General features: G+C 39.4%; 1 protein-coding gene across 12 annotated transcripts in view; it reads left to right on the top strand.

The window, feature by feature from the left end:
* Positions 1-25,827, top strand: part of erc1b (ELKS/RAB6-interacting/CAST family member 1b) — a 385,708-nt gene that overhangs the window by 304,535 nt on the left and 55,346 nt on the right. For 10 of the 12 annotated variants that reach the window (XM_049475044.1, XM_049475045.1, XM_049475043.1 and 7 more), the window contains one exon: positions 6,030-6,131. In XM_049475044.1, the coding sequence (XP_049331001.1) occupies positions 6,030-6,131 (102 nt within the window). Of the gene's footprint in view, positions 1-6,029; positions 6,132-9,543; positions 9,610-25,827 lie in introns of all 12 variants that reach the window. The other 2 variants (XM_049475050.1, XM_022671808.2) reach the window with 1 other exon arrangement.

Raw genomic sequence — 25,827 nt, 5'->3', positions numbered from 1 at the left:
TGCAAAGATAACATTTTCATATTCATAAAGTTTTAAGAGTTTAGAAATCAATATTTGGTGGAATAACCCTGTTTTTTAATCACAGTTTTTTTATGCATCTTGGCATCATGTTCTCCTCCACCAGTCTTACACACTGCTTTTGGATAACTTTATGCCACTCCTGCCAATTGTCCCTTCCATCTCTCTCTCTCTCTCTCTCTCTCTCTACAAGTTTCTTTCTCACATTTTTCCTCTATCTCACACTTTCCCCATCTCTCTCTCTCTCTCTCTCTCTCTCTCTCTCTCTCTCTCTCTCTCTCTCTCTGGAGTGGTGGGAGCTGTTGGAAGTCCTGTGCAGGTGTTGCATGTCCCCCAGGCGCTGTAATCTTGCAGCTTGAAGGCAAACTGTTTATTTTCCGTGTTTATTTTAAGTGTGCATGTGTGCTTTTTTTTTTTCTCCTCCCTGAAAGAGGAAATGAATGATGTGTGTTCATGCTGGGAAGGCGGCGTGTGCTCTGGAGGCTGCTGCAGTCTTTCACAGACTCGCTACTCTCCCTCCTTCTATTTCTGGCCTCCTGAAGCCTACTCGTTCTCTCTCTCTCTCTCTCTCTCTCTCTCTCTCTCGTTTCAGCAGAGAGGCTTTAACACAGCAGCTCTGAAAGGCGGGAGTTCAGATCTGCTGTATGTAGACTCAGTATTCCAGTACGGACCCCTGGTCTGCGAGTCTCTTGTGTGCAGCTGTTTTCTGCAGTATGTGGGGGAAAGTGGCTGTGTCTGAGACGTGGTGTGAAGCTGCTGAGTGCAGGGTGTCAGAGAGCGCCGCTGGGGAGTAGCCGTTCGGGTTTCATTTGATCTGTGGCTAAGTGTCTTGTTAACAGACAGAGGACAAGCGTTGGCCTGCACGTGGGAGTTTGCAGCTCACGCAAGAGTCCGTAAGAGCTGCCGAGAGTGTGAATACATGGGAAAAGTTCTCTTCAGCATCTTCCTTTGTAAAAGTGACGCCTGACAACCTTTTGTTTTGTGGTTCAGTTGAGTCCCGCCAGACAAACCATATTGTGAGGCGCATTAAGTGACACTAGTAAGGAACAGGGGTGTCATCGCCATGTTTTCCATGTTTATTTTCTAATAAAGCTAAGCTAAGTAAGCAAAATTGTAATTCTTAAAAAAAAAAACATTTTCTTTTAAAGTCAAACGAGCACTGTATGTTAATCTACACAGACTTCTCTCCTGAAAACTATATATTTGAGTGAGCGAGGCGCTTCCTTTTTTTTAACAGTTAGCTTAGATTTAGAGATTTCCACTACAGCTGGGTAAGTTAGGGCGATATCGGCTAGAGGTTCATCCCACATAGCTAATGCTGCTCCAGAAGTGCTAGCCAGGGAAAGCAGCAAGCTACACTCTCATATATTCTCATATACCTCTGAACGGCAAAAGGACTAGCACTTAGCACTGCTCCTTAATCCCTGACTGGCAAAATTCATACGTAATGCACACCGGATATATATAGGGGCACTGACAATTTTTGGGAAAATTAAAATTTTTAGATGAACTCTGTAGCGATTTGCTTGGGGTGAGAATGTGATCTGGTCTCAATATGACCGAGCTATCAAATAAACTCCTTTTATTTGAGCTAAACTGATGTTAATTCTCAGTTTTATATGATATGTTAGACAGATATCGCTAATTACCACAGCTATGGACAAACACTGTCTCTGCTGCTCCATGGTCATGCTCTTTACACACTAAAAGCTCGGTATGTGCTGCATTCACTGCTCGCAGCTGTACGACTTCATTTACTATGTGTTCATCTGCAATGCACATCCTATTAAAAACACCGTGCGCACAGATATATGCGCTGGAATACAGAATCTTCTCACTATATTTACTTTCTTGCTCCCACGCCAAACATTTCTGACCACTCAAATAAAACGGCATGCTTGCGTGGTTTGTTAGTGCTTATTTGAGGCATTTTTAGGTTTATAAGCCTGTGTGAAACTAAACCATACAGAAAGAGAAAATCAAGCTCCAAGCAAACAAACTCATCAACTGATCCAGACCATAGAAACTTACTTACAACTACAGGTGTAAAAAAAACGCACTGAGCAGCTTAAAAAAGCTGATTTAGTTGTGTCTCTTCGTCTCTTCACTTCTTCTTCTTCTTCTCCCTCTTCTTTTCCACCCAGTTGAGAACATTTGTGCTCTCGTCTAACCTCTGGACACAATTGGCCTTCAGCATGATTGCTCTTGTCTCCACTGTGCCCGTGCCACTGAGGAAAGTCTGACTGGCAGGTCTCCAAACTTTTATTTCCTCCAATTGGCCCCAACCCCTCCCCTACCTGGGGCCCAATTACCCCTTCCATCCGCCTTCCTCCAGCCCGTTCCTGCTCTCTGCTTTCTGCTCTGCAGACGGTTTGTCCACATCTGGGCCTCTCGCTCTCACTCAGGCCAGCTTCAGTAAAATAACTCTGACCTTATGGATGGTGGAGATGAGTGGAAGGCCTGCATATTTGACCCTGGGCTTCAAAACCAGCATCAAAACCAGCCTCTTTACAGGAACACCGAGAAGAAAATGGAATGATGGGCAAGTTAGAAGGGAAAAGGGCGAGAAAACTAAACAGAGGGAGCCCAACCATCACATTGTGGGTGGAGTTGAGCGGGAGTTGAGCCCTGTGGAGAGGCTGGAGGGGGAAGGGCGTGGCCTGGCTTTCATTGGCCTTTAACGTCTCATTGATTCATGTCATTTCTTGATCACGTCTTTGCGCCAGAGAGGCAGGGGTGATGGTTGGCTTGCCAATGTAAATCATGCACTCTCTTAGTGTGGTGTCTGTGAGCGTCTGCATGCATGCCCTCGTCTTGGCAGAGCTACAAACCTGACTCATATGAACTTCATCTAGAGGGAATAGTCGGAGGATGTCTGAAATGTACACAAACCCTGCGTCACTGTCACTCCAGTGTAAACAGCCTCTCTAAACGCTGCATCTGAAGCTTCTTAGAGGGGGTCGGACACGAACCCATCTGCTGCTCGTTCCTCTTCTGCTCCTCGGTTCTTCAGTTCCAAAGAGGGAGGACTTTTGGAGGCGGAGGCAAATGTAGCGCACACTGAATAAATACAGAAGTATTGGAGCTTAAATCCTGTAGTTATATCCCATTCTGAGTCCATAGGCCTTCATATACAGTATTAACATGGAGTTATTCCTCCTTTGCAGCATTAAAGGAGAGTTCCTGTGTAAAATGGACTTTTGCTGTAGTAAAACATGATAAAAACTACTTACCTTTGATGAAAAGCACACCTCTGTTCTCCCACAGCTTTCAGTGATCCAGAAAAGTTAACAGTTTGTCCAAACACTCCTCAGACTGGATGACACTGGGCATAATCTGCATCGATAACTCGATCGTTTTTTCCACTGTTGTCCATAGACTCCGCATTGTGTGGCAGCCAGCACCAGGAGGCAGTTTGGACACACCTTCTCTTTTTTCAATGCGTTTCTTTATTTTCATGACTATTTACATTGTAGATTTTTAACCAAAAGGTGAAATAACTAAAAAAAAATCATTATAGTTTCTTCAAAATAGAGCCACCCTTTGCTCTGATTACTGCTTTGATGACACACTCTTGGCATTATTCTCTCAATGAGCTTCAAGAGGAGGCCACCTGAAATGAAAAGTTTTCCAACAGTCTTGAAGGAAGGAAGGAGTTCCCAGAGGTGTTTATTAGCACTTGTTGCCCCTTTGCCTTCTTCACTCTGTGCTCCAGCTCACTCCAAACCTCAAATCTGGATTGGGTTCAGGTCCGGTGACTGTGGAGGTTCAGCTCATTTTTTGTTAAGAACATAAAACTCCACATGTGTTCATTCATAGTTTTGATGCTTCAGTGAGAATCTACAATGTAAATAGTCATGAAAATAAAGAAAAGGCATTGAAAAAGAGAATGTGTGTCCAAACTTTTGGCCTGTACTGTATGTCTATTACATTATCAATCCAAATATGGCAGCGAATGGAGCTGGAGCTAGCGTTATAGGATGTAAACCGTGTTTTTTAATAAGCTTCTTGTGCACTTTTTAAGTTATTAATGCCTCGATTTAATGGTTAGAGCACTATAAGTGGCACGGCCTAAGCTTTTGTCGTTAATCACATTTCTTTTCCCCTTAAATTACTTTTACTTTTATATTTTTAGTAGTTTTGCTTGAGTTGATGCTTCAACTTCTACAGAAGTATTTTAAACACTATTATCTGTACTTTTACCTACAGAGTGATAAATAGGAGAAATACATTTCACAACTTTGCTCATCCCAGCTTTTTATTCATTTCAGTTTTAAGAACTGAAGAACTGTGCATTATGCTTGATGGGCTGTTTTGCATCGAGAGCAGAACCATCTTTATGAAATTCAGCTCTGTAAAAATGAGTGTGATCATCAGGTTGCCTCTAGCCGGTGAGGGATTTCTTGGATCTCTGAAACGAAGAGATCCAACACAGCAAAATGTGGACCAGTACCAAAGCTTTATGTGGTCTGTCAGTTCCTTACTTATTGCTCATCTTATTGTGGGAGACATTTCATCAAATGACTTGCAATTGTGGTTAATTTACATTTACATTTACGAAGTGTTAAATGGTAATTATAAACTTCCCTATGAAGAATTTTGTGTAAATGTAGTAATGTAGTAGAAAATAGTAGTGGCGCTGTACCTAATCATTATCTTATCTTAGAAAGCACTAATTTATTGACTATTCTTAATGTGATTTTGTGCATGTATGTGTATTAAAATATTTCAGCTTTAAAATAAAAGACCTTTAGTCCCCTTAAGTAGTCCTTATAAACAAACAGTATTTTATAATGATCATCACCACATATTAAACGGGTTGTTTTTGATAGTAAATGAGGCTCCTCTATTCAAGACCGTGACCCCTGGATCCAATCCGCAGCTCTGTAATGAAGTCAGCCATGCACCATTTCACCTCCAGCCACTCTGAATGACTTTATTTACACCTGAGTGATTGAATTATGTAGAAACTTTCATAAGCAGCTCGAATGACATCAGTGATCTTTCCTCGCTCTGCTAAAACAGCCCCAGCTGCTCGGGGGTCTTCAGTCAGGAACAGGCTTTTGTAGTTGTGGTAATTGAATCAATGCTGTTATATTTTCCACTGTCAACAGAGTGAGGTCTAGACCCTTATAAAATAAGACGATTGATGCTGGATCCACATCAACTTTATTCTTCACCAAATCCTTATCATAAATCAACACTGAGGGGTTTAATACATGCTGTATGACTCTGCAGGGATTCAGAGGCCTAGAAGACACTGAGTCAGATGTAGATCTGTCAGTTTTGTTTTATTCGTTTTTTACAAACAATATGCTGTCCCAAAAAAATATAAGAATATAATATATTATATTAGAATAATTGGTACTTTTGTCAGTGTGGCAATGTGCCAAGTCGTGCTGGAAAATGAAATCTGCATCTTGTAAACTACACTGCAAGTACCACAAAAATAAATATACACGATAATATATGCAATGATAATAATTATAAATATGTACAAAAGTTAGATTATCATTGAAAAGTTACTCTGTTTTAGTAATTCAGTTCAAAATCCAAATACTATATATATACTATTTATTTTAAGCGTTTTTTTTATTAGTATTATTGTTGATGATAATGGCTTATACCCAATAAAAACCCAAAACTTATTATCTCAGAAAATAGCTGTATAGCACTGTGCCAAGTCCTGCTGGAAAATAAAATCTCTGTAAAAGTTGTCAGTAGCAGAGGGAAGCTCTAAGATATGAAGTGCTGTAAGATTTTGTGGGAAAAACAAAACTGCACTGACTTTAGACTTGATAATAAAACACAGTGGATCAACACCAGCAGATGACAGACATGTCTCTCCAAACCATCACTGATTGGTGGAAACTTCACACTAGACCTCGAGCAGTTTGGACTGTGTGTCTCTCCACTCTTCCTCCAGACTCTGATCCCTTGATTTACAAATCAAATGTGAAATTTACTGATTGTATACACCTTTAACCATCTGTGCTTTTTATTTTTTTCAGACGCAGAACAGGATGAAGCTAATGGCCGATAATTACGAGGATGACCATCTGAAGGCCTCCTCGCATTCAGACCAGACTAATCACAAACCATCTCCAGATCAGGTGAGTCTGGATGAGAGACGTGTTTCACTTTAATGCCTGCATCCTATCTATGTTATCTTTCCTCCCTGATTTTATTTATTTGATTAATTTCTGTGGTTTAACACACACTTTTCCATTCTCTCTTCCCTCTCTCTCTATCATTCTCACTCGTTCACTCTGCTCATATTGTATTATTTTCCTCTCTTTACACACTTTCTTCAGCCCCGTCTGCCCATAATGTTTAATTTATCCCTGAAGGCTCTGTCCTGGTTTACAAGGGAGAGTCATTACAGCCAAGCATAAGCAACAGGAAATTACATCTTTCACATCCAATAAAACACAGCTCCTCAACTCTAATCTCGCCTATTATTTCATATTAGGGCACCAAGATGAGGCTTATAGAGAGAGGAAAGGATTAAATGTGAGTAGAGGAAAAGAATAGAGTAAAAATTCTCTTTTAGTGAGCATCAGTGAGTGTTCTCACCAGTTTTAGTCCCCAGCTTAAATCAGGTTAAGTTTTGTAGCCACTCAAACACAGTTTTCTCTTTTATAAGGGGTTCCTCTGCTATTTTATTCCCGTCCAGAACTACCATGTACATGTTTTTCTCAGACATTACCTACACTTTTTAGCTGAACGACCAGTAATTTTAGTCCTGTTCGAACGAAGATCTGAGTTACGTCACCTTGAGGTTAAAAACTGTACTTTTCCGGTCGTTATGATAGCAAAGACACACTGACACCCTAAATCAATCCATAGGAGTATTGAGGCATTTTTTAAAATGTAAGGAGTAGAAGAATAGATAATGTTCATGTACAGCTCTGGAAAAAAATGAGTGCCCTTAAAAATGGTGAGATTCTTTGATTTTACCAAATTGAAAACCTCTGGAATGTAATCAAGTGGAAGATGGATGATCACAAGCCTTCAAATCAAACTGAACTGCTTGAATTTTTGCACCAGGAGTGCATTAAAGCATAAAATTATCCAAAAGCAGTGTGTAAGACTGGTGGAGGAGAACATGATGCCAAGATGCATGAAAAAAACTGTGATTAAAAACCACCAGGGTTATTCCACCAAATATTGAACATTTGAATATTTCTGAACTCTTAAATCTTACTTTATGAATAATAACTTGTTTGGTTTTGTTATTTTAGTCAATAAATGCTCTAAATGACAATATTTTTATTTGGAATTTGGGAGAAATGTTGTCCATAGTTTACAGAATAAAACAATAATGTTCATTTTACTCAAATATAAGCCTATAAATAGCAAAATCAGAGAAACTGATCCAGAAATTGAAGTGCTCTCTTAATTTTTTTCAGAGCTGTGTATGTGTGTAAATATAGACTAGGTTCCAGCTAGCACAACGTTCAGCTGCATCTGCTGCTTAGCAGACACTGCTTACTGTCAGGACTACTGACTGAGCCCAGAGAACAGCCAGCAAAAAGGAATGTCTGAACACTGGAAGCACACACACACACACACACACACACACAAAGCTCTTCCAATCCCAGCCAGGGTCATCCTTGTCACGGATCTTTCTCATTTGCTCATCTCTGATTGCCAAGAGAACACTTACAGCAGGGCTTCCTGTGAGCTGGGCCTGCTGGGCCTCGTTTTTCACCTCCACACGTCCAACTCAAATAAGACCAGCATCACACTTCAGCGCCGGAGAGCGCTCCAATCTCCTCCATCATCACTGCCTCAACACACAAACACACAGACAACACCGCTTAGCCCAGAGAGGAACTTCAGACACTATTCATTACAGGTATTTCCACAGCCATCTTCAGAGAGGCAGGGAAAAAGCACGCTGTCATGCTCCTTCAGTCCGGAGCGTTTTTCCCTCCCGGCTACTGTATCCATTCCCTTCTTCTTCCCAGAGGCATTCCCGGCGAAGTTAGAGGCATCTTTCCTCACTTTCACACACAGTTGAATGGTTTTATAGGGGAAAATGTAGAAAGACAGAGTCTAGCTGTATTTTTCCATAACTTCTGCTTTTTCCATTACTGTATTTTATTCCATGTTACATTATTCTATGTTACATACAGCTCTGGAAAAAAATTGTGAGACAACTTTTTAACAGTTTCTGAATTAGTTTGTCTAAATTGGCTATTTATAGGTTTATGTTTGAATAAAATGAACGTTTTTTTTTATTCTATAAACTACAGACAACATTTCTCCCAAATTCCAAATAAAAATATTCTTATTCGTCATTTAGAGCATTTATACACAGAGAATGAGAAATGGCTGAAATAACAAAAAAGTTGCAGAGCTTTCAGTTCCTTTTCAGTTTTAGGAGTTTTAAGAGTTTAGAAATCAATATTTGGTGGAATATCCCTGGAATAAACCTTTTAATCACAGTTTTTTGTCATGCATCTTGGCATCATGTTTTCCTCCACCAGTCTTACACACTGCTTTTGGATAACTTTATGCTGCTTTACTCCTGGTGCAAAAATTCAAGCAGTTCAGTTTGGTGGTTTGATGGCTTGTGATCATCCATCTTTGTCTTTGATTATATTCCAGATTTTCAATTTGGTAAAATAAAAGAAACTCATCATTTTTTAAGTAGTCTCTTATTTTTTTCAAGAGCTGTATATCTAAAGTTAGTAGACTTTGTTAGGTAAGGTAAGTAATTGACTCAGTAAGAGCACATGCATGCTTGTTTCTTATTGTGTGGGGGAAAGACTGTTAATATTTTAAAAATAAAATCATGATGTAACAGAAATACAACTCAACAACAATTTCCTAACCACTGTTAGCTAAAATTGTGTTCAATATATGAGTTCAGAACTGGTTATATGGAAGGTAAAACATTTCAGTGTTTAAAAGTGTTTAAATGGTTAAATGGTTGGACTTTACTTTTTAAAAGGGGCTAGTTTAATTTTACCTTCAGAACTAACCCTAAAGCTTTCCTACATACAAGGATCTTTTGAATTAAGGTTAAAATCCACATATTTTTTTTTAGTAGAAGTTAAAGTCAAAACTGGTTATATTGAAAATAAAACTTTCATTTAAGCATTTGAATGGATAAACTGATGGGAACAGACTTGTGTTGTTTTTACACTTTTAGAAACAGCTAGTTTAGTTTTATCTCTAGAACTAGACCCAAAGTACTCCTACATTCTGTAAATATGATCAGATTAAAGATCACAGATTCTCACACTGTCCTGTAGTAACATTCTCATGATCTTTAGTAGGGTATATGTCACTTAGGAGCTTCTTGAGTTAAAATAAAGCACCAATAAAAAGTGCTGTAAGGAACTTTAAACAGTTTTAAAGGGTCTCTGACACCAATACATCACCATTATGGGTTATTTTGGGTTAAGCACTGAACTAATAATCTGAGACTGTTGTCTTTTTCTAACCTACTAACCCAACTCTTCCTTCCAATCCCACGCTGCCTTGGATTACCGCTTGGTTTTCAACCAATAGGACGATGAGGAGGGCATTTGGGCATAGCCAATCAGATGCTCTCCTTCAGCCATTTTGTTCAGACGGGTGAGAAACGTCTTCTTTGGCAACTGGAATGCCATCACTGTATCTGTTCCATCTTTTTTTACTTTTACTTTTTTATTTCCTTCTCTTTCGTTCAGTCAACTTCATTTTTGTCCGTGTGTCCATTCTGTTGTTTTTTTTTTTTTGTCTTCATGTGTGTGTTGCGATGGTTTTTGTGGCTGTCCTGTGCTGTTTGTGTTCATCCTGTTCTTCCTGTTCTTTCTTTTGGTGAAACCGCATGTTCTTCTTTTCCTCCGGTCCTGAACGGCTTTGTTCAGTTTGTTCCTGAGTTTGGTGTAAATGTTATTGTTCTCAGTACTTTTCTCAGAGTGATTGAGTTTGTAAATATGCTGTCATTTTGTTTTTATTGGGTAAGAAGGACATGGTACATTCGGTTTTTATTTGGTGAAGTGGTTTAGTGTCTGCATAGAGTCCTTTCTTTTAGTAAGGGAGCTTTTTTAGAATTGTAGCAAGTGATATTAGAATTACCATTATTCTTTTTCTGTTTGTTACTTTTCTTTAAAAAAAAATCAGCTTTTTGCTTTAAACATACCTTCATACATCATTGCATCTCATCAGTCTGCAAAGCATTTTTCAACATGCATGATGCTATTTTAGATCTTAGGTAAAGTTTTGAAAAAACAGAATGTAATTGGATTACTTTCTTTCCTGATTACTCTCTGATTTTATTTCTGTCCAGAACAACCATGTATGTATATATTAAGTACTGTTTTTCTCTGAACCCCATGGTCCTCCGGTAATTTTAGTCCTGTCCGGATCCACATCTCTGAGTTTCGTCTCCTCGAGTTTAATAAAATAGCTATTTGTCTACTGCTGCACACCGTATTTACACGTTGGGCACGTGTTTCCACGGAGAGCCATGTAAAAAACACAACAGCGAGTGGAAATGGAGGAGCTACTGAACATGATGTCACATGACCGAGAAAGCCTAAAAAAACTTGCTGATCCTTCTGTTTTGTCAATTGCAGTCCGGATGAGTTACTTTGTGGATTACTTGATTCTGAAAGTAACTAAGTTGCTTTTAAGTTACTGCCACCACAACAAAAGCTTTCCTGGAAGCTTTACTCCACTTTTGGGACTTACGTAAGTTCTGTAAGTGTACTGCTCCGAATCCAAACGTTACTTTTTAAGAGGTCACTGCACAGTAAAATGGAATATTACCAGCGCAAAGTGCAAATCTAACAACCAAAAAATGTTCTTAGTATTGATACATTTTTCCCTTACCTTTTATGGAAACTACCATATCTTAATTACATAAGAAACAATGGCTACCTAAAAGCACTACCTGATAAATTTAACAGAATTTAATGAATCATAATGTTTATGGAGCTTTGAAATGTGCCATAAATAAAGATATTATAAACAAACTACAGCCCTAAGAAGCTGATTGAGGTTGGATACTTGGTAAAAGTTGGTAAAAGAGTGCTCATATTACTTAACTTAATACTAATTTTAGTATTTCGCATTTTGAGGATGCAATGTTTTTCTTTTTCCCCCCTTAAGTACTGGTCCATTATAGATGTGTTATAGATGCTGAACTAACTTTAACCAACTGAATGTCTGTCTATTAAATGCAAATGAAACTGTAATGTTCATTTAAATGATTCTCTGTTGAATGTAACCCTACTTCTAACTCTAATTCTAACTCTGATCTTAACATTTAGTGTTAGGTTTAGGGTTATGTTTATGATTTAGGTTAAGATTATGGTTTGATATTAGGTTTTAGGGTTGATTCATGGTTTGGTTGAGGATTAGAGCCAGTGATGGGAAATACCTCTTTTATTTTTTTAACTTTGCACATACATACAAAGGCGCAAGTGTGTGTTTGTGTGTGTGCGTTGTGTGTGTGAGTCACAAGGGAGGGGAGTATGAGATAACCGCCTAAGCAATGATTGGCTAAGGTATAGTAAGATTACCTCTTCAGCCAATCAGAGAAAATAGGTGGGTGGGTGTTTAGAGTGCATAGCGAGAGATGGCAAGTGAGAAGGACTCCAGTAGTAAAACAGCCTTTACCAGATGGAAATACCAACACTATTTCAAACTCACTGAGGTACGGGGGCGTGTAACACAAAAGTAGCGCAATAGTTACTTTTACTGGTAACTAGTTACTTTTATAGTGGAGTAACTCAGTTAGTAACTTTTTTGGAGAAGTAACTATAACTAATGACTTTTTTCAAAGTTTTAACGTGCCCAACACTGATTAGAGCTGATAGAGATGTAGGGTTGGGTTCAGTAGAGAATCGTTTACATTAAACATTAATGAATTTAATTGCATTTATTAAACATTCAGTTGAATGTTATTTGTACATCTATGATGCATCAATAACAGAGCCTACAAATAAAGTTTTACCAAGTAGCTGTTCTTATTTTACATAGATAACATTAGTGCAAATCGATCTGTCTGAATTGTGACAGCTCTGGACCTTTCTTCCTCCTCTTCCTTCTTCTTCGTCTTTGCTCTGACAGTGCTGATGGATGGATTTGAGGAAGCAGATTGACTGTGTACACTTTATGTAAAAAGCATCTGTTCTGCAGCCACAAGCCCCTCACTGCTCTCGCCCAACTGAGCCATCGCTGCGTGACGTTTCTGTTGATGCTAAATCCATTTCCATCACAGTAACAGCATTCAATTAGGAGTCCTCTGCCCTCCTGCTGCGCCCACAGATAGCCAGAAAGCAGAGCCGCCATCCGTGGCCTGAGCAGTTGCGTGCAGTAATGCTGACGTACGGCGTGTGCAATTAGCCGTTACAAGCGTCTGGAGAACAGAGCAGGATTGTGTGGCTCTGGACAGAGTTCATCCATGGTGTGAAAGGAATGCTGCAGGGCTCTTTTAGCTTTTTCTCGGGACCAGGATGAACGCTCAGGTTGTCTGTGTTCTATTTCAGGTCACAAATAAGCTGCTTTATCCAGTGTTGCAGATCTGATGATGTGTAGAATTTAGTAAAAAGACAAGATTGGTGGTTCTATTAAAGCTCTTGAAAAAATTAAGAGAACACTTTAGTTTCTGGTTCAGTTTCTCTGATTTTGCTATTTATAGGTTTATGTTTGCGTGAAATAAACATTGTTGTTTTATTCTATAAACTACAGACAACATTTCTCCCAAATTCAATAAAATTAAATAAAAATATTGTCATTTAGAGCATTTAATGGCTGAAATATGAAAAAAGATGCAGAGCTTGCTTTCAGACGTCAATAATGCAAAGAAAGACTGCAGTTTCTGAATCAGTTTCTCATTCAACATTTCTCCCAAATTACAAATAAAAATATTGTCATTTAGAGCATTGGATGAAAATGGCTGAAATAACAAAAAGACCAAACAAGTTCATATTCTTAAAGTTTTAAGAGTTCAGAAATCAATATTTGGTGGAATAAACCTAGTTTTTAATCACAGTTTTCATGCATTTTGGCATCATGTTCTCCTCCACCAGTCTTACACACTGCTTTTGGATAACTTTATGCTGCTTTACTCCTGGTGCAAAAATTCAAGCAGTTCAGCTTGGTTAAATAGCTTGTGATCATCCATCTTCCTCTTGATTTTATTCCAGAGGTTTTCAGTTGTGTTAAATAAAAAAAACTCATTTTTTTCCAGAGCTGTATCTTCTATTATTGGATGTTCCAACAATGCTTAGATAAAGCTTCTAACAGCAGCGTTTAAAATGAACTTGCAGGGAAAATGGAGTGACTCTGTGCTGTGTGTTGAACAGCTCTAGGGACTTGAGGTTGTAGGTTCAATTCCACACAGTAGGTGGTTTGGCTTGGTGTAAATGAAGGAGTTTGTGTGGTGAATTGCCAGCTATTGATGCTCTGCCAATGGGTATTACTGCCCTGTGACCAGTGATTCTGGGTATGCTCCAGACCCAGTGCGACTTTGACAAGAAACAACCTGAAAAGTTAAATTAATCATTGAAAAGTTACTTTATTTTTCAGTAATTCACCTCAAAAATTTTAATTAATATATTTAACATAGATGTGTTATACACAGTGATCTATTTTAAGTGTTTATTTATTTTACTGTTGATTATTATGGCTTACAGCCAATGAAAACCCAAAAATCAGTATCTCAGAAAATTAGAATATTATAGACAAATTTTTTTTTTTCCTGCTGGAAAATGAAATCCACATCTTAATATAAGTTGTCAGCAGAAGGAATCATGAAGTGCTGTAAGACTTTAGACTTGATCATAAAACACAGTGGATCAACATCAGCTCAGTCTTATATAATATTCTAATTTTCTGAGACACTGATTTTTTAGTTTTTATTGTCTGTAAGCCATAATCATCAACAATAAAAGAAACAAATGCTTAAAATAGATCACTCTGTGTGCAATACGAGTAACTTTTCAATGATATTCTCATTTTTTCAGATGCACATATATACTTAACTTTGAGATTTTAGTTAAATATAATCATAAATTAAAAAAGTGGAAACAGTATGAAATACAAACCTAATGTATTTAATGTTTTATCTGGTCAAATTAATTGTATTTGTTGGTATATATTTCCATTAATGGATTTCAAGACTGAAACTTTTTTAAAAAAGTGGATTGTGGGAAAAATAATGAGGTAAAAGTTATGTCAAAAAACATATATTGTATTCATACTGTCTGCAGTCAAAAACTGTCAGAGTAATTGTGAGAAACACTGCGTCTTTCATTATTTCCCTACTGGTTCTGGTTTCGGGTTGTACCAGTGCATAAATAGAGACAAATATGATCATGATCTCACTCTGACTCAAGTCTGCTTCATATTGGATTACCAGTGGTTGAGTTGTGTTTAATTACTGTACTTTCAGCTCAATATCCCATGAAGTCTGCACACATCCCTGGAATCAACTCTGACATGTTGAATTGTTGCCGCCAGTCATAATTATAGTTTATTTACTTATTTTGAACAGGGTTAGACACTGTGGCTTGTTAGGAGCTTTCTGTACTTTTGTTTTCGTTTGCTAAACCCGTCATCCTTCTGGTAGCCATTGTGGTTTCGTTTGTTGAAGCTAGTCAATGGATAACATACAGTATGGTTTTGCTTCCTGTCAGTTTTCATTATAACACTCCCAGCCTATGACTGTGGTTTTACCAATGAGAAACCTGAAGCTGATGACCTAAAGTAGGAAGCCAGTGATTCAACAACCCGTTGGAGAGTCATAATCACCTAGTATTATCCATTCATGCCATTTAGTAAAAGGAGTGTCCCCTGATTCTCACAGCTCACCTTTGAGACTTTATGATTCCTTGATGTTATTTAACTTTTTGGTTCACTTAAATCAAGTCAAGAGACTTTTATTGTCATTATATCTGAGTACAGGTACACAGTATAACAAAATTATGTTTCTCCTGGACCATGGTGCAACATGGAACAACAATACAATAGACAATACATAGAGAATTTGCCTCTGTGTAAGTGTGTTGGGTGTGTGGTGATGGGGTTCAGCTCCGTCTTTGTATGTTGAGGAGTCTGACTGCCTAGTGGAAGAAGCTGTTGCAGAGTCTGATAGTGGAGGCTCTGTCTGTGTGTTGAGGAGTCTGACTGCCTGGTGGATGAAGCTGTTGCAGGGTCTGCTAGTGGAGGCTCTGTGTGTTGAGGAGTCTGACTGCCTGGCGGATGAAGCTGTTGCAGAGTCTAGTAGTGGAGGCTCTGTGTGTTGAGGATACTGACTGCCTGGTAGATGAAGCTGTTGCAGAGTCTGGTAGTGGAGGCTCTGTCTGTGTGTTGAGGAGGCTGACTGCCTAGTGGAAGAAGCTGTTGCAGAGTCTGGTAGTGGAGGCTCTGTCTGTGTGTTGAGGAGTCTGACTGCCTGGTGGAAGAAGAAGCTGTTGCAGAGTCTGGTAGTGGAGGCTCTGTCTGTGTGTTGAGGAGTCTGACTGCCTGGTGGAAGAAGAAGCTGTTGCAGAGTCTGGTAGTGGAGGCTCTGTCTGTGTGTTGAGGAGTCTGACTGCCTAGTGGAAGAAGCTGTTGCAGAGTCTGGTAGTGGAGGCTCTGTCTGTGTGTTAAGGAATCTGACTGCCTAGTGGAAGAAGCTGTTGCAGAGACTGGTAGTGGAGGCTCTGTCTGTGTGTTGAGGAGTCTGACTGCCTGGTGGAAGAAGAAGCTGTTGCAGAGTCTGGTAGTGGAGGCTCTGTCTGTGTGTTGAGGAGTCTGACTGCCTAATGGAAGAAGCTGTTGCAGAGTCTGGTAGTGGAGGCTCTGTGTGTGTTGAGGAGTCTGACTGCCTAGTGGAAGAAGCTGTTGCAGAGTCTGGTAGTGGAGGCTCTGTCTGTGTGTTAAGGAATCTGACTGCCTAGTGGAAGAAGCTGTTGCAGAGACTGGTAGTGGAGGCTCTGTCTGTGTGTTGAGGAGTCTGACTGCCTGTTGGATGAAGCTGTTGCAGAGTCTGGTAGTGGAGGCTCTGTCTGTGTGTTAAGGAATCTGACTGCCTAATGGAAGAAGCTGTTGCAGAGTCTGGTAGTGGAGGCTCTGTCTGTGTGTTGAGGAGTCTGACTACCTGGTGGAAGAAGCTGTAGATCTCTGTTATGGAGGCTAGAGAGACTCAGATGATCTTCTCAGCTGTCCTCACTATCCGCTGTAGTCTTGATCTTGCATTCCAAGGTGTTTTAGTTCCCAAACCAGACCTTGATGCCGGAGCTCAAGATGATTTCTACAGTCCCTCTGTAGAACATGATAAGGATGGGAGGTGGAAGATGTGCTTTCTTCAGTCTCTTTTGGTTATGGTTCTGGTGTTGAGGGACCAGGTGAGGGTTCCCTGCAACGGGAAAACTGTGAACTCTCATGAGTTACGCCGCAAAATCCAAAGACATAAGTCTGAGTTTTTAGTGAAGCCCGGTAACAATAATAGTGACTGCTCAGCTAATTCCGAAGGTACTTGCTTTATAAGAGACAGAGAAGCAGAGGGTCATGGGTCATGGTTTCCATTTCCCTCCTAAAGAGGCCTCATCCCATGCCCGACTTCTTCTTTCCAGGCCTCGCTTCACCTCCACAAACAGTCAGCAGTTCCTTTTGTCACTGGACTCAGCAAGTGACTCACAGTCGTGATGCAGCCAAAAAGCGTGCAGTCGCACAAAATAGAAAAGTAATGAAGACTCTGTCGTCATGTCACCTCTCTCTGGCGACCCCAGACATTACTAAGGGTTTGGACAGTGCAGAACTATGGAAAAAGCTGTGAAGCAGAGTTTGGCCATCGGTCTTTACGGTTAGGGTCAGCGGGTACTCGTCCCTCCGGACCGGTCGGCGTTTGCACTCTGCTGAACTTGTACTTACCCAAAAGCGTAGCCTCTCACCACTCGCCCGCATTATTAAAACAATTCCCGCCCGGCTGTGGAAGAAGAAGACAGGCCCCTCTGCTGACTTGGTGTTTAATTTTTTTCAATCAGAAAATCATGCCCCGGCGGTTAGGAGGGAAACATTTCAACAGCTCTGTTATAGTCATTAATGCAAACTTGAAAGCGCATGTTTTCTTTCTGATCCGCATTTGTCTTCCAATTTCACCCCTTTTCTCTTTTTCTCTCGTTTTGTCATTTCTATCAGATTTCAGTCCAAATGTGTATAATTGCATTACAATTTCGCAATTGGGAGCATGTGTATGTGAGAACAATTGCAGGGGGTCATTGTTAAACATTCAGGCTTCCATATGATTTTAATATATACAAAAACTGGCTCTGTTTCCTGGTGCAGACAGCAGGGTAGTCTTGTTTTTGGGACCCTGGCTCTGGGTCTTTATGGGGCATGTAGCTTGTTGACGCACAGATTAAGTGTTCTTTAGAGATGGGAGCCTCATTTGAACAAGACTGGGGCTGCATTTAACTAAAAGCTATATACTAATTTTACTAGTACTACCACCAAGAAGTGATAAATCATTGCATTTACAGTTAGGCCCAGAAATATTTGGACAGTGACACAATCTCGAGTCCCTATTACTTTTAAGCCCGAGAATTTAAGAGATTTGAAACTAGTTGCAATTCCTAAACACTTTTTGTTATATTTTTGTTCAACCCCTTGAATTAAACTTGATGGCATGCAGAGCACAAATCATGAAGCTTGTGTCACTATCCAAATATGTATGAGTTCTAACTGTATATAATGTATATAATTGCAATTTTTCAGCTGATGTAGGTAGCTCCTCTATTGCACATCAGGATAGAATTTAATGGGATGGATATTTGAGTGCACTCACAATTTTGACCATATTACCTATACTGCATAAAATATACCCAATAGCTAATTAGTATTAGTATACATTAGTGCACATTTAGGACATGTCCTGGCTGTTTTAAATGCATTTTTAGTACTAATCTGTAAGAAAGCAAACTCAATGACAAAAAAATAACTGACTGACTACCGCAATTAATGATGCATCTTTAGACAAACAAAGACCAAGAGAACAAAAGAGCCCAATCAGGTAATTGATGGAATCAGTAAAGTTGTGCTTTATCTGACTCGTAATCTGATCCTCCCAGTCTCTCTGGTGACGGATTGATGGTGATCCACGTTGAATCAGGTTGACCGGTCCACTGTTTGGTCATCAGTCTTTTTTTTTGTAATAAAGGATGATAAAGTGCTGGTGTAACAGGACCAGGTGCACAGTGCTAATGGTCAGCAATGGTGATCTGCTGGTGTTGATCCACTGTGTTTTATTATCAAGTCCAAAGTCTCTGCAGTTTTGTTTTCCTGCAAAATCTTAAAGTACTTCTTCCCTCTGCTACTGACAACTTTTATGGAGATGCAGATTTCATTTTCCAGCAGGACTTGGCACACTGCCCACACTGCCAAGTACCAATTGGTCTTATATAATACTCTAATTTTCTGATACACTGATAACCATCAACATTTTGAACTGAATTACAAAAATAAAGCAACTTTTTAATGATTTCATCATTTTTTCCTATTTTTTTTTCCCCTTAAACACAATGTGATTGGGAATTGTGATTGTGATTGGACAACTCAGCACTCTTGCAGAAGAAGGCTTAACTAACAGACATTCATGCTGTAGAAAAAAACTAAATATAGTGGGGTAAGTGGTGAGGATATGGTGCGTCCTTCTTATGCGATTCACCCAAACAGACTAAAAGCCAATTATGGTATTTTGGACTGTTAGATAGCAACAGATAGTTGTGGCTTTGCATTGAACTGAACTCGTAATCTCTCAGCAATTGGAGCAGTGTTTAAATAGAACCACTTAGGATTTTTTTTATTGTTATAATATTGCATTGTGTTGCAATCACAGTAAATAGCAGTGGAATCACATTATTCAAGCTTTTTATTTTATTGTATTTTATTTTCCATATTTTGCAGCATTATTGCATGGTCTTAATGCAGCAGTGACATCACGTTGGAGATGATTTCAGCTCACCTGAGTGTGATGGAGAGGAGAATACTGTAAAAACACAATGATGCTCTCTCTTTTTCTCTCTTTTCTGTCAGCGCCCGGCCCCACCGTTCTCTCAGACCCTGGGAAAGGACCCCTGCTTAACATCAGACACCCTCGCGATGGCTCGCTCTGTCACTTCTGCTTTAGCGAGCTGCCTCTACAGCAACTTATGTGTTTTCCCCAGGGGGAGAGTGCACGCTCCTCTGCCAAGTGGGCTGCAGATTGTGAGCGCGGCGGTGTGTGTGGGTGGCTGCGTGTACACTTGTCATTTCGTTTTAGGGGTTCATTTTTATCTCGGCTAACATTCTGCTTTCACGCTGTTCGGATTTCCAGCCCGACTCCTCCTGCATCTATAAATAGCTGAGCGATCCGCTCCAAACCTCCCAGGCTGATTTTTATCTCCCTAATCACATGGCAAAGTGGAGCAAGATTTGCTTTGCTCACTTCTGAAGACCCTTCTAGCTTTTTTTTTTTTTCTTCCTCTCTGCTCTCTGACTTTAGATAGTGCATCTTCTTCTTCTTCTTTTTCGTCTTTTTATCTCCTCCCCCTTTTTTTCTCGTTTTCTCTCCACCTCACCCGGCCTCACCGTACGCCTTTTTTTTCTCTCTCTCAGGGTTCGAACGGTCATGAAAAACCTGGAAAAGTCAAGGAATCTGAAAATAATTCAGATTTTTAGGCCTGGATTAGTTTTGGAAAAATAAAAATACCCAGAAAGTTTTAGAAATAAAAAAGTAATAGAAATTTGGTCTACAAATCATTATTTTTTCAGTTTATCAATGGAGAAAATGGTAACACTTTCTATGAATCAGGTATCTATAAAACATTAAAAGTGCATTCATAAAGCTTCATGAACCATTCATAATGCTTTATAACACTTGACATAAGCCTTTCTAACTATACATAGTTTTTTATAATCTCAACCATAAAATGTTATAACACCACAGTATAAAGCTTTATATCACAAAAAATATTATAATATATATTTGCATTTGCTGTTCTTAACATTATTGGTGAGACCTGTTTTATAAAGCTTAATAGATGTTGAGTTTCACAAGATCCACAGCGATGCCTTTCCTCTAATCTATTAAGCTTTATGAAACAGGTCTCACCAATAATGTTAAGAAGAGCAAATGCAAATATATTATAATGCGTTATATCACTTTGTGATATTGTGGTGTTACAACAATTTATGTTTGAGATTATAAACATTTATGTCTAGTTAGAAAGGCGTATGTCAAGTGTTATAAAGCACAATGAATGGTTTATAAAGCTTTATGAATGGTTTATAAAGCCTTATGAATGCATTTATAATGCTTTATAGATACCTGATTCATAGAAAGTGTTATAGAGAAAATCTATTCATCAGCTGAGAGTTAATTCAGTAATTTAAACTGACACAGTGGAGCTCTCAGGATCTGACACACATTTTACTATTATTGAAGATTGTGTGTTAATATTATCAGATTCATTTTAGGGCTTCTATAATCAATTTAAATTGTAGTTTTAGCTGATTTTTAGCTGGTTTTATTTTCCGTTTTTGCACCGATGTTTTAAAAATCGACAAAATCTAGTCAATTTCCCTTGAAAGCGTGGAAAAGTTTTTTTTTTATATATATATATATATACCCTCTCTCACCCTCTTTGGTAGAAAGCCTGTAGATTTGTATTTTTATTTTTTTGTGGAATCCTTGTTTGCCCGAGTTTATTTATTTATTTATTATATTTAAAGGTCTCAGCAAACCACACCGCTTGGCTCAGTCTTTCAGGAAGCATCACTCAAGAAAAATACATTTTAATGGCGCATCTTTGCTTCTGGTTTCCCTCTTGGACGTCAGAGATTCGAGGACGCGCTTGCCAGCTGTATTTCGCTCTGTTTTTTTTTTTTTTTTTTTTTTTTTTTAGGGGTAAACTAAGTAACTGAAATAGGCTTTTCACTTTGCTTTACTTTGCTAGTGTTCTTTGTAGAGAGAAAACACACACACACACACACACATGCACATTATGCTTGCTGGATCTAGGGCGGAAAAAGAAAAGAAAAAACCCTTTGGTTTCCTTCCTTGTTAGCTTTGCACTACCACTGTATCCATGCAGTCACGGTTGGCCAGTTGAGCACAGAAATACACAGCTACGATTTTAGAAATGTGTTTCAGGCAGGGGGAGCGAAGAGGGGGACGGGGCCAACTGTGGTTTTGGACCAAGACGTGCAGATTGATGATTTTTTTTGGCCCACCAAAGACCTTGATGATTGTGAAATCTTACGTTAGAAGAAATCCTATCAAAACAATCGCCGGCCGCTCCTCCCCTCAAACTCTATGAACTGAGGGCAGCTGACGGGCCTGGCGGAGACGCCGCTTCCGCGCTCACGCCGAGCCGAGTGGGCTGCCGAACCAGTAAAGTTTGAAGCTCATTGTGGTGGGGTTTGTGTGGTCGGAATGTTCTGGCCCCCTGGCCCCGGGCGCCGCTGCTGGACGCGTTAACGGGCGGACATTGGAGCCCTTCCCCGGGCACCTCGCCCGCCTCCTCTCTTTCTCCAGGTTAAAGAGAGAAAGTGCTCGTAATGTGATTAAATAATAGACCGTAACCATAAGCAGTGGAAAACTCTCACAAATTGGGTCTTTATGGGAGCGTGTATTCACTCTCTGATAATGTAATTGTCTGAGATTTTTCCAATTTCATCCAATTATTTTTCACCGTAGACTCTAATGAAGCATACAGTACATAGTTTCACTCTCTATACCACTATAAATGCTTATTAAAACGTATTATTATGGACCCTTACCTTGGTCCTGCATTGGCTGGCTTTTTTTTATTTATAAAGATGGTTTTCCCAGAGATGGGAACAACTCATGGCTGGAGTACATCAGTTTTTTTTTTTTTGTTTTTTTTTTTACCACTATTTGTCCAGCCGTCAATGGAAAAAAAGACCACCAAAGAATGACCACTAATGACCAGATATCATTTGTCATTTATCATTGTACAATCAGGACATTGACTAGAACATCTCCAATTTACATGGCCAATTACCCAACCCACTCATTAGGACTCCCCCTATCACTAGTGATGCCCCAACACCAGGACAGTATAGACTAGCACATGCCTCCTCTGATACATGAAAAGTCAGACTCCGCCTCGTTTTGAGCTGCTGCTGATGCTGTAGCATTGCCGAGTAGCATCACAGCGCTAACACTCGGAGGAAAGTGCAGCGACTCGGTTCTGATACATCAGCTCACAGACGCAGCCTTGTGCTGATCCACATCACCCTAGGAGTGATGAGGGGAAAGAGCACAATCTACTGTACCCACCCAGAGAGAGAGAGCAAGGCCTGGTGTGCTCTCTCAGGGCTCTGGCAGCTGATGGCAATTAATGAAATTAGTCGATTAACTGCGATATCTCTAACTGTAACACTTCTGGTATCTCTGCATTTTTATCTTTGCTGCATTTTCCCCTCATCCCCCTCCGATCATCATCATCATCTGAACAGTGCTAATAAACTCTCTGTGGCACGTGAGTCGGCTCTAATGCCGTCCATGTTTATGCATGTGAAGCCCGGGGCAGGTCGGGTCCCTGTGGCCCCCTGCGGACCCTGCTGGCCTGATTTAGGGCAGATAGGAATGATCTGGCTCAGACTGAGGGCCCTGCCTCTACTGTCCAACAGCCATTTAAAATCTCTCAGCTCATTTAACACTTAACCATCCATGGACAGCATGAGCACTGCAGATGAAGAGGAATGGTAGAGGTAGAGGGAGAGGTGGGATGTCTCTCTCTCTCTCTCTCTCTCTCTCTCTCTCTTTTTCTCTCTCTCTTTTTCTCTCTCTCACTGACTCAGCTACAACCCAACAAGATATACTAGTGCATCTCAAATGTAAAACTCATTTATTATATACAGGGGTTGGACAATGAAACTGAAACACCTGGTTTTAGACCACAATAATTTATTGTGGTGACGGACAGTTCTGATGGAAACAGGAGAGTTGAGGTGCACATTGAATTCTGCCGTGATTTGATCAGCTGTGGTTTTATGTTTTTTGGATACAATCCGGGTTAGCATCCAAACATCCCTTTCAGACAGCTTCCTCTTACAGCGTCCACAGTTAATCCTGTTGGATGTGGTTGGTCCTTCTTGGTGGTCTGCTGACATTACCCTGGATACCGTGGCTCTTGATGCATCACAAAGACTTGCTGTCTTGGTCACAGATGCGGCAGCAAGACGTGCACCAACAATTTGTCCTCTTTTAAACTCTGGTATGTCTCCCATAATGTTATAGTGTGCATTGCAATATTTAGAGCAGAACTGTGCTCTTACCCTGATAATTGAACCTTCACAATCTTACAGCTCTTACTGGTGCAATAATGTGCAATTAATTAAGATTGGCCACCAGGCTGCTCCAATTTAGCCTCAATGAAACCTCCCACACTAAAATGACAGGTGTTTCAATATCATCGTCCAACCCCTGAAATATTGCACACATACAGTGATCTATTTTAGGCGTTCATCTCAAAAAACAGTGTCTCAGAAAATTAGAATAATATAAAAGATCATTTTCCAGCAGGACTTGGCACACTGCCCACACTACCAAAAGTACCAATTGGTCTTATCATACATAATAATCAAACTTTCTGATTAGACACAGATTTTGGGGTTTTCATTGGCTGGAAGCCATAAAATCATCAACAATAAAATAAATAAACGCTTAAAATAGACCACTCTAGTGTTTAATACATCTATATAATATGTGAGGTTCATATTATGATTATGGCTGTTTGAGTTTGTAATAGTCCATGCAGAAGAGTGTGTTCTGTATGTGTGGACTGAACTTTTCACACACTTCTCCAGAACCTAAATTCTCCTGGTCTCTGGTGACGGAGCACAGTGAAGAAGAGGGCATGTTTTATACCCGCCGAGCTTCTGCGAGTCTGCTACATGCATCTCCGAGCTTTATCTTCATGTTCTTTCCTCCTCTTCTCCACAGAAGTCTTACAGTGATGAGTGCTACACTGGGGAAAGCCCGTCTAACCCCAGGAAGAAAGCTCATCCCATCCTGCTTCTGTCTTTCCCCTTTCTGTCGTGTTGAGTTTCAGAAGCCACTGCTCGTGAGGAGCTCTTGGGATTTGTGTGTGAACATAAGTCATTAGGGTCCCGCCACACCAGGGTGGGCAGACGTGTCGGGGAGGATCTGCAGGAGATGATGCATAGCACCTGAGAGACGGAGAGAAAGAAAGAGACGGGACTGAATGAATGAATGAATGAATGATCTCATGCAAAGAAAGAGATGTAACCACTGAAGATGGCCAAATAATATGAGAGCCATTACCGGTTGCAATCATTAATACCCACTTTTCTGTGGTAATACCTTCTAGGATATTCTAAATCCCAGAATATACAACTCATTTATAGGTTTATTGGTTTATGTTTGAGTAAAATGAACATTGTTGTTTTATTCTATAAACTACAGACAACATTTCTCCCAAATTCCAAATAAAAATATTGTCATTTAGAGCATTTATTTGCAGAAAATGAGAAATTACTAAAATAACACAAACAAGACCTCAAATAATGCAAAGAAAACAAGTTCATGTTCATAAAGTTTTAAGAGTTCAGAAATCAATATTTGGTGGAATAACCCTGGTTTTTAATCACAGTTTTCGTGAATCCTGACATGTTCTCCTCCTCCAGTCTTACACACTGCTTTTGGATAACTTTATGCTGCTTTACTCCTGGTGCAAAAATTCAAGCAGTTCAGTTTGGTGGTTTGATGACTTGTGATCATCCATCTTCCTCTTGATTATATTCCATTTTCAATTTGGTAAAATCAAAGAAACTCATAATTTTTATGTAGTTTATCATTTATTTTCCAAGAGCTGTATGTCCCACTCTGACTTTCGAATTTTATTTTGCCTTGCCATGAGCACATTGGCTGTTTAGCCTCTCTCACATGATATCACCTCACAGCTTATAGAGATGTGGGCTTTCCCAAGCTTGTACCTGAGGTAACACGTCCAGATCAATTTACCTGCTTTGTTTCCATGACATTTGACTTATATTCCATATTATATTTAAGTCTACACTGTACTTACTATTAGTTACTTTATTGAGTGCAGTCATCCTCTGTGTCTTACAGAGCTGCTTTTGGCCAGATTACATTCGAATGGCAAAACTCTAAACTCTAAATCCAGCAAAAATACACATTTCATGATACTACAATGTTGTAGGAGAACAGCATTTTATCTGAGGAGCTCCTGCTGCTGTTCTTCACTGTATGAATGTTTTTATCAGAGTAAAATAGAAAAACAACAGCATACAACAATTATTCACTCAGAAAAGAAAGAAATGGATTTACACATTCAATCCACAGCTTGGGGAAACGTTCTCTCGCCCCCCAAAAAAATCCCAGAATCAGTCCTGGGTACAGAATCATTTATTCAGCATATGTAGTAACACACTCACTGTTTTAAAAATGAAGCTGTGTTAAAGTTTTTGGCATATCTCTTTGTAAGATCTATTCTTGAAATTCTTCAGCTGTTTATCTGCTTATAAAGCCTGATATATATTGTCTTCATATATTGTGTAATTTTCTAAGACAAAGTAAAACCAATAGTATAATCAAAGCCTTGATGACTTTGAAGCCTTAGTGTTTTAGATTATATGTACTCTTACCAGTATGAGTGAGGCACAAACCTATGTTAAATAATTTTTTTTAAATAATAAAATGTAAATTAAAAAAATAATAATAAAAAAACAGGGTAAATCGTGAAATCGTCAGTATCTTGAAAAATATTTTTTTTGGTGATGTACATTTTTGGTCATACCACCCAGCACTAAGATCTTTTACACTACATT

This window comes from Astyanax mexicanus, chromosome 2, assembly GCF_023375975.1.
Source record: "Astyanax mexicanus isolate ESR-SI-001 chromosome 2, AstMex3_surface, whole genome shotgun sequence".
Classification (NCBI taxonomy): Eukaryota; Metazoa; Chordata; class Actinopteri; order Characiformes; family Acestrorhamphidae; genus Astyanax; species Astyanax mexicanus.
Note: the sequence above shows the minus strand (reverse complement) of the source record. Positions and strands in the feature narration are given on the sequence as shown.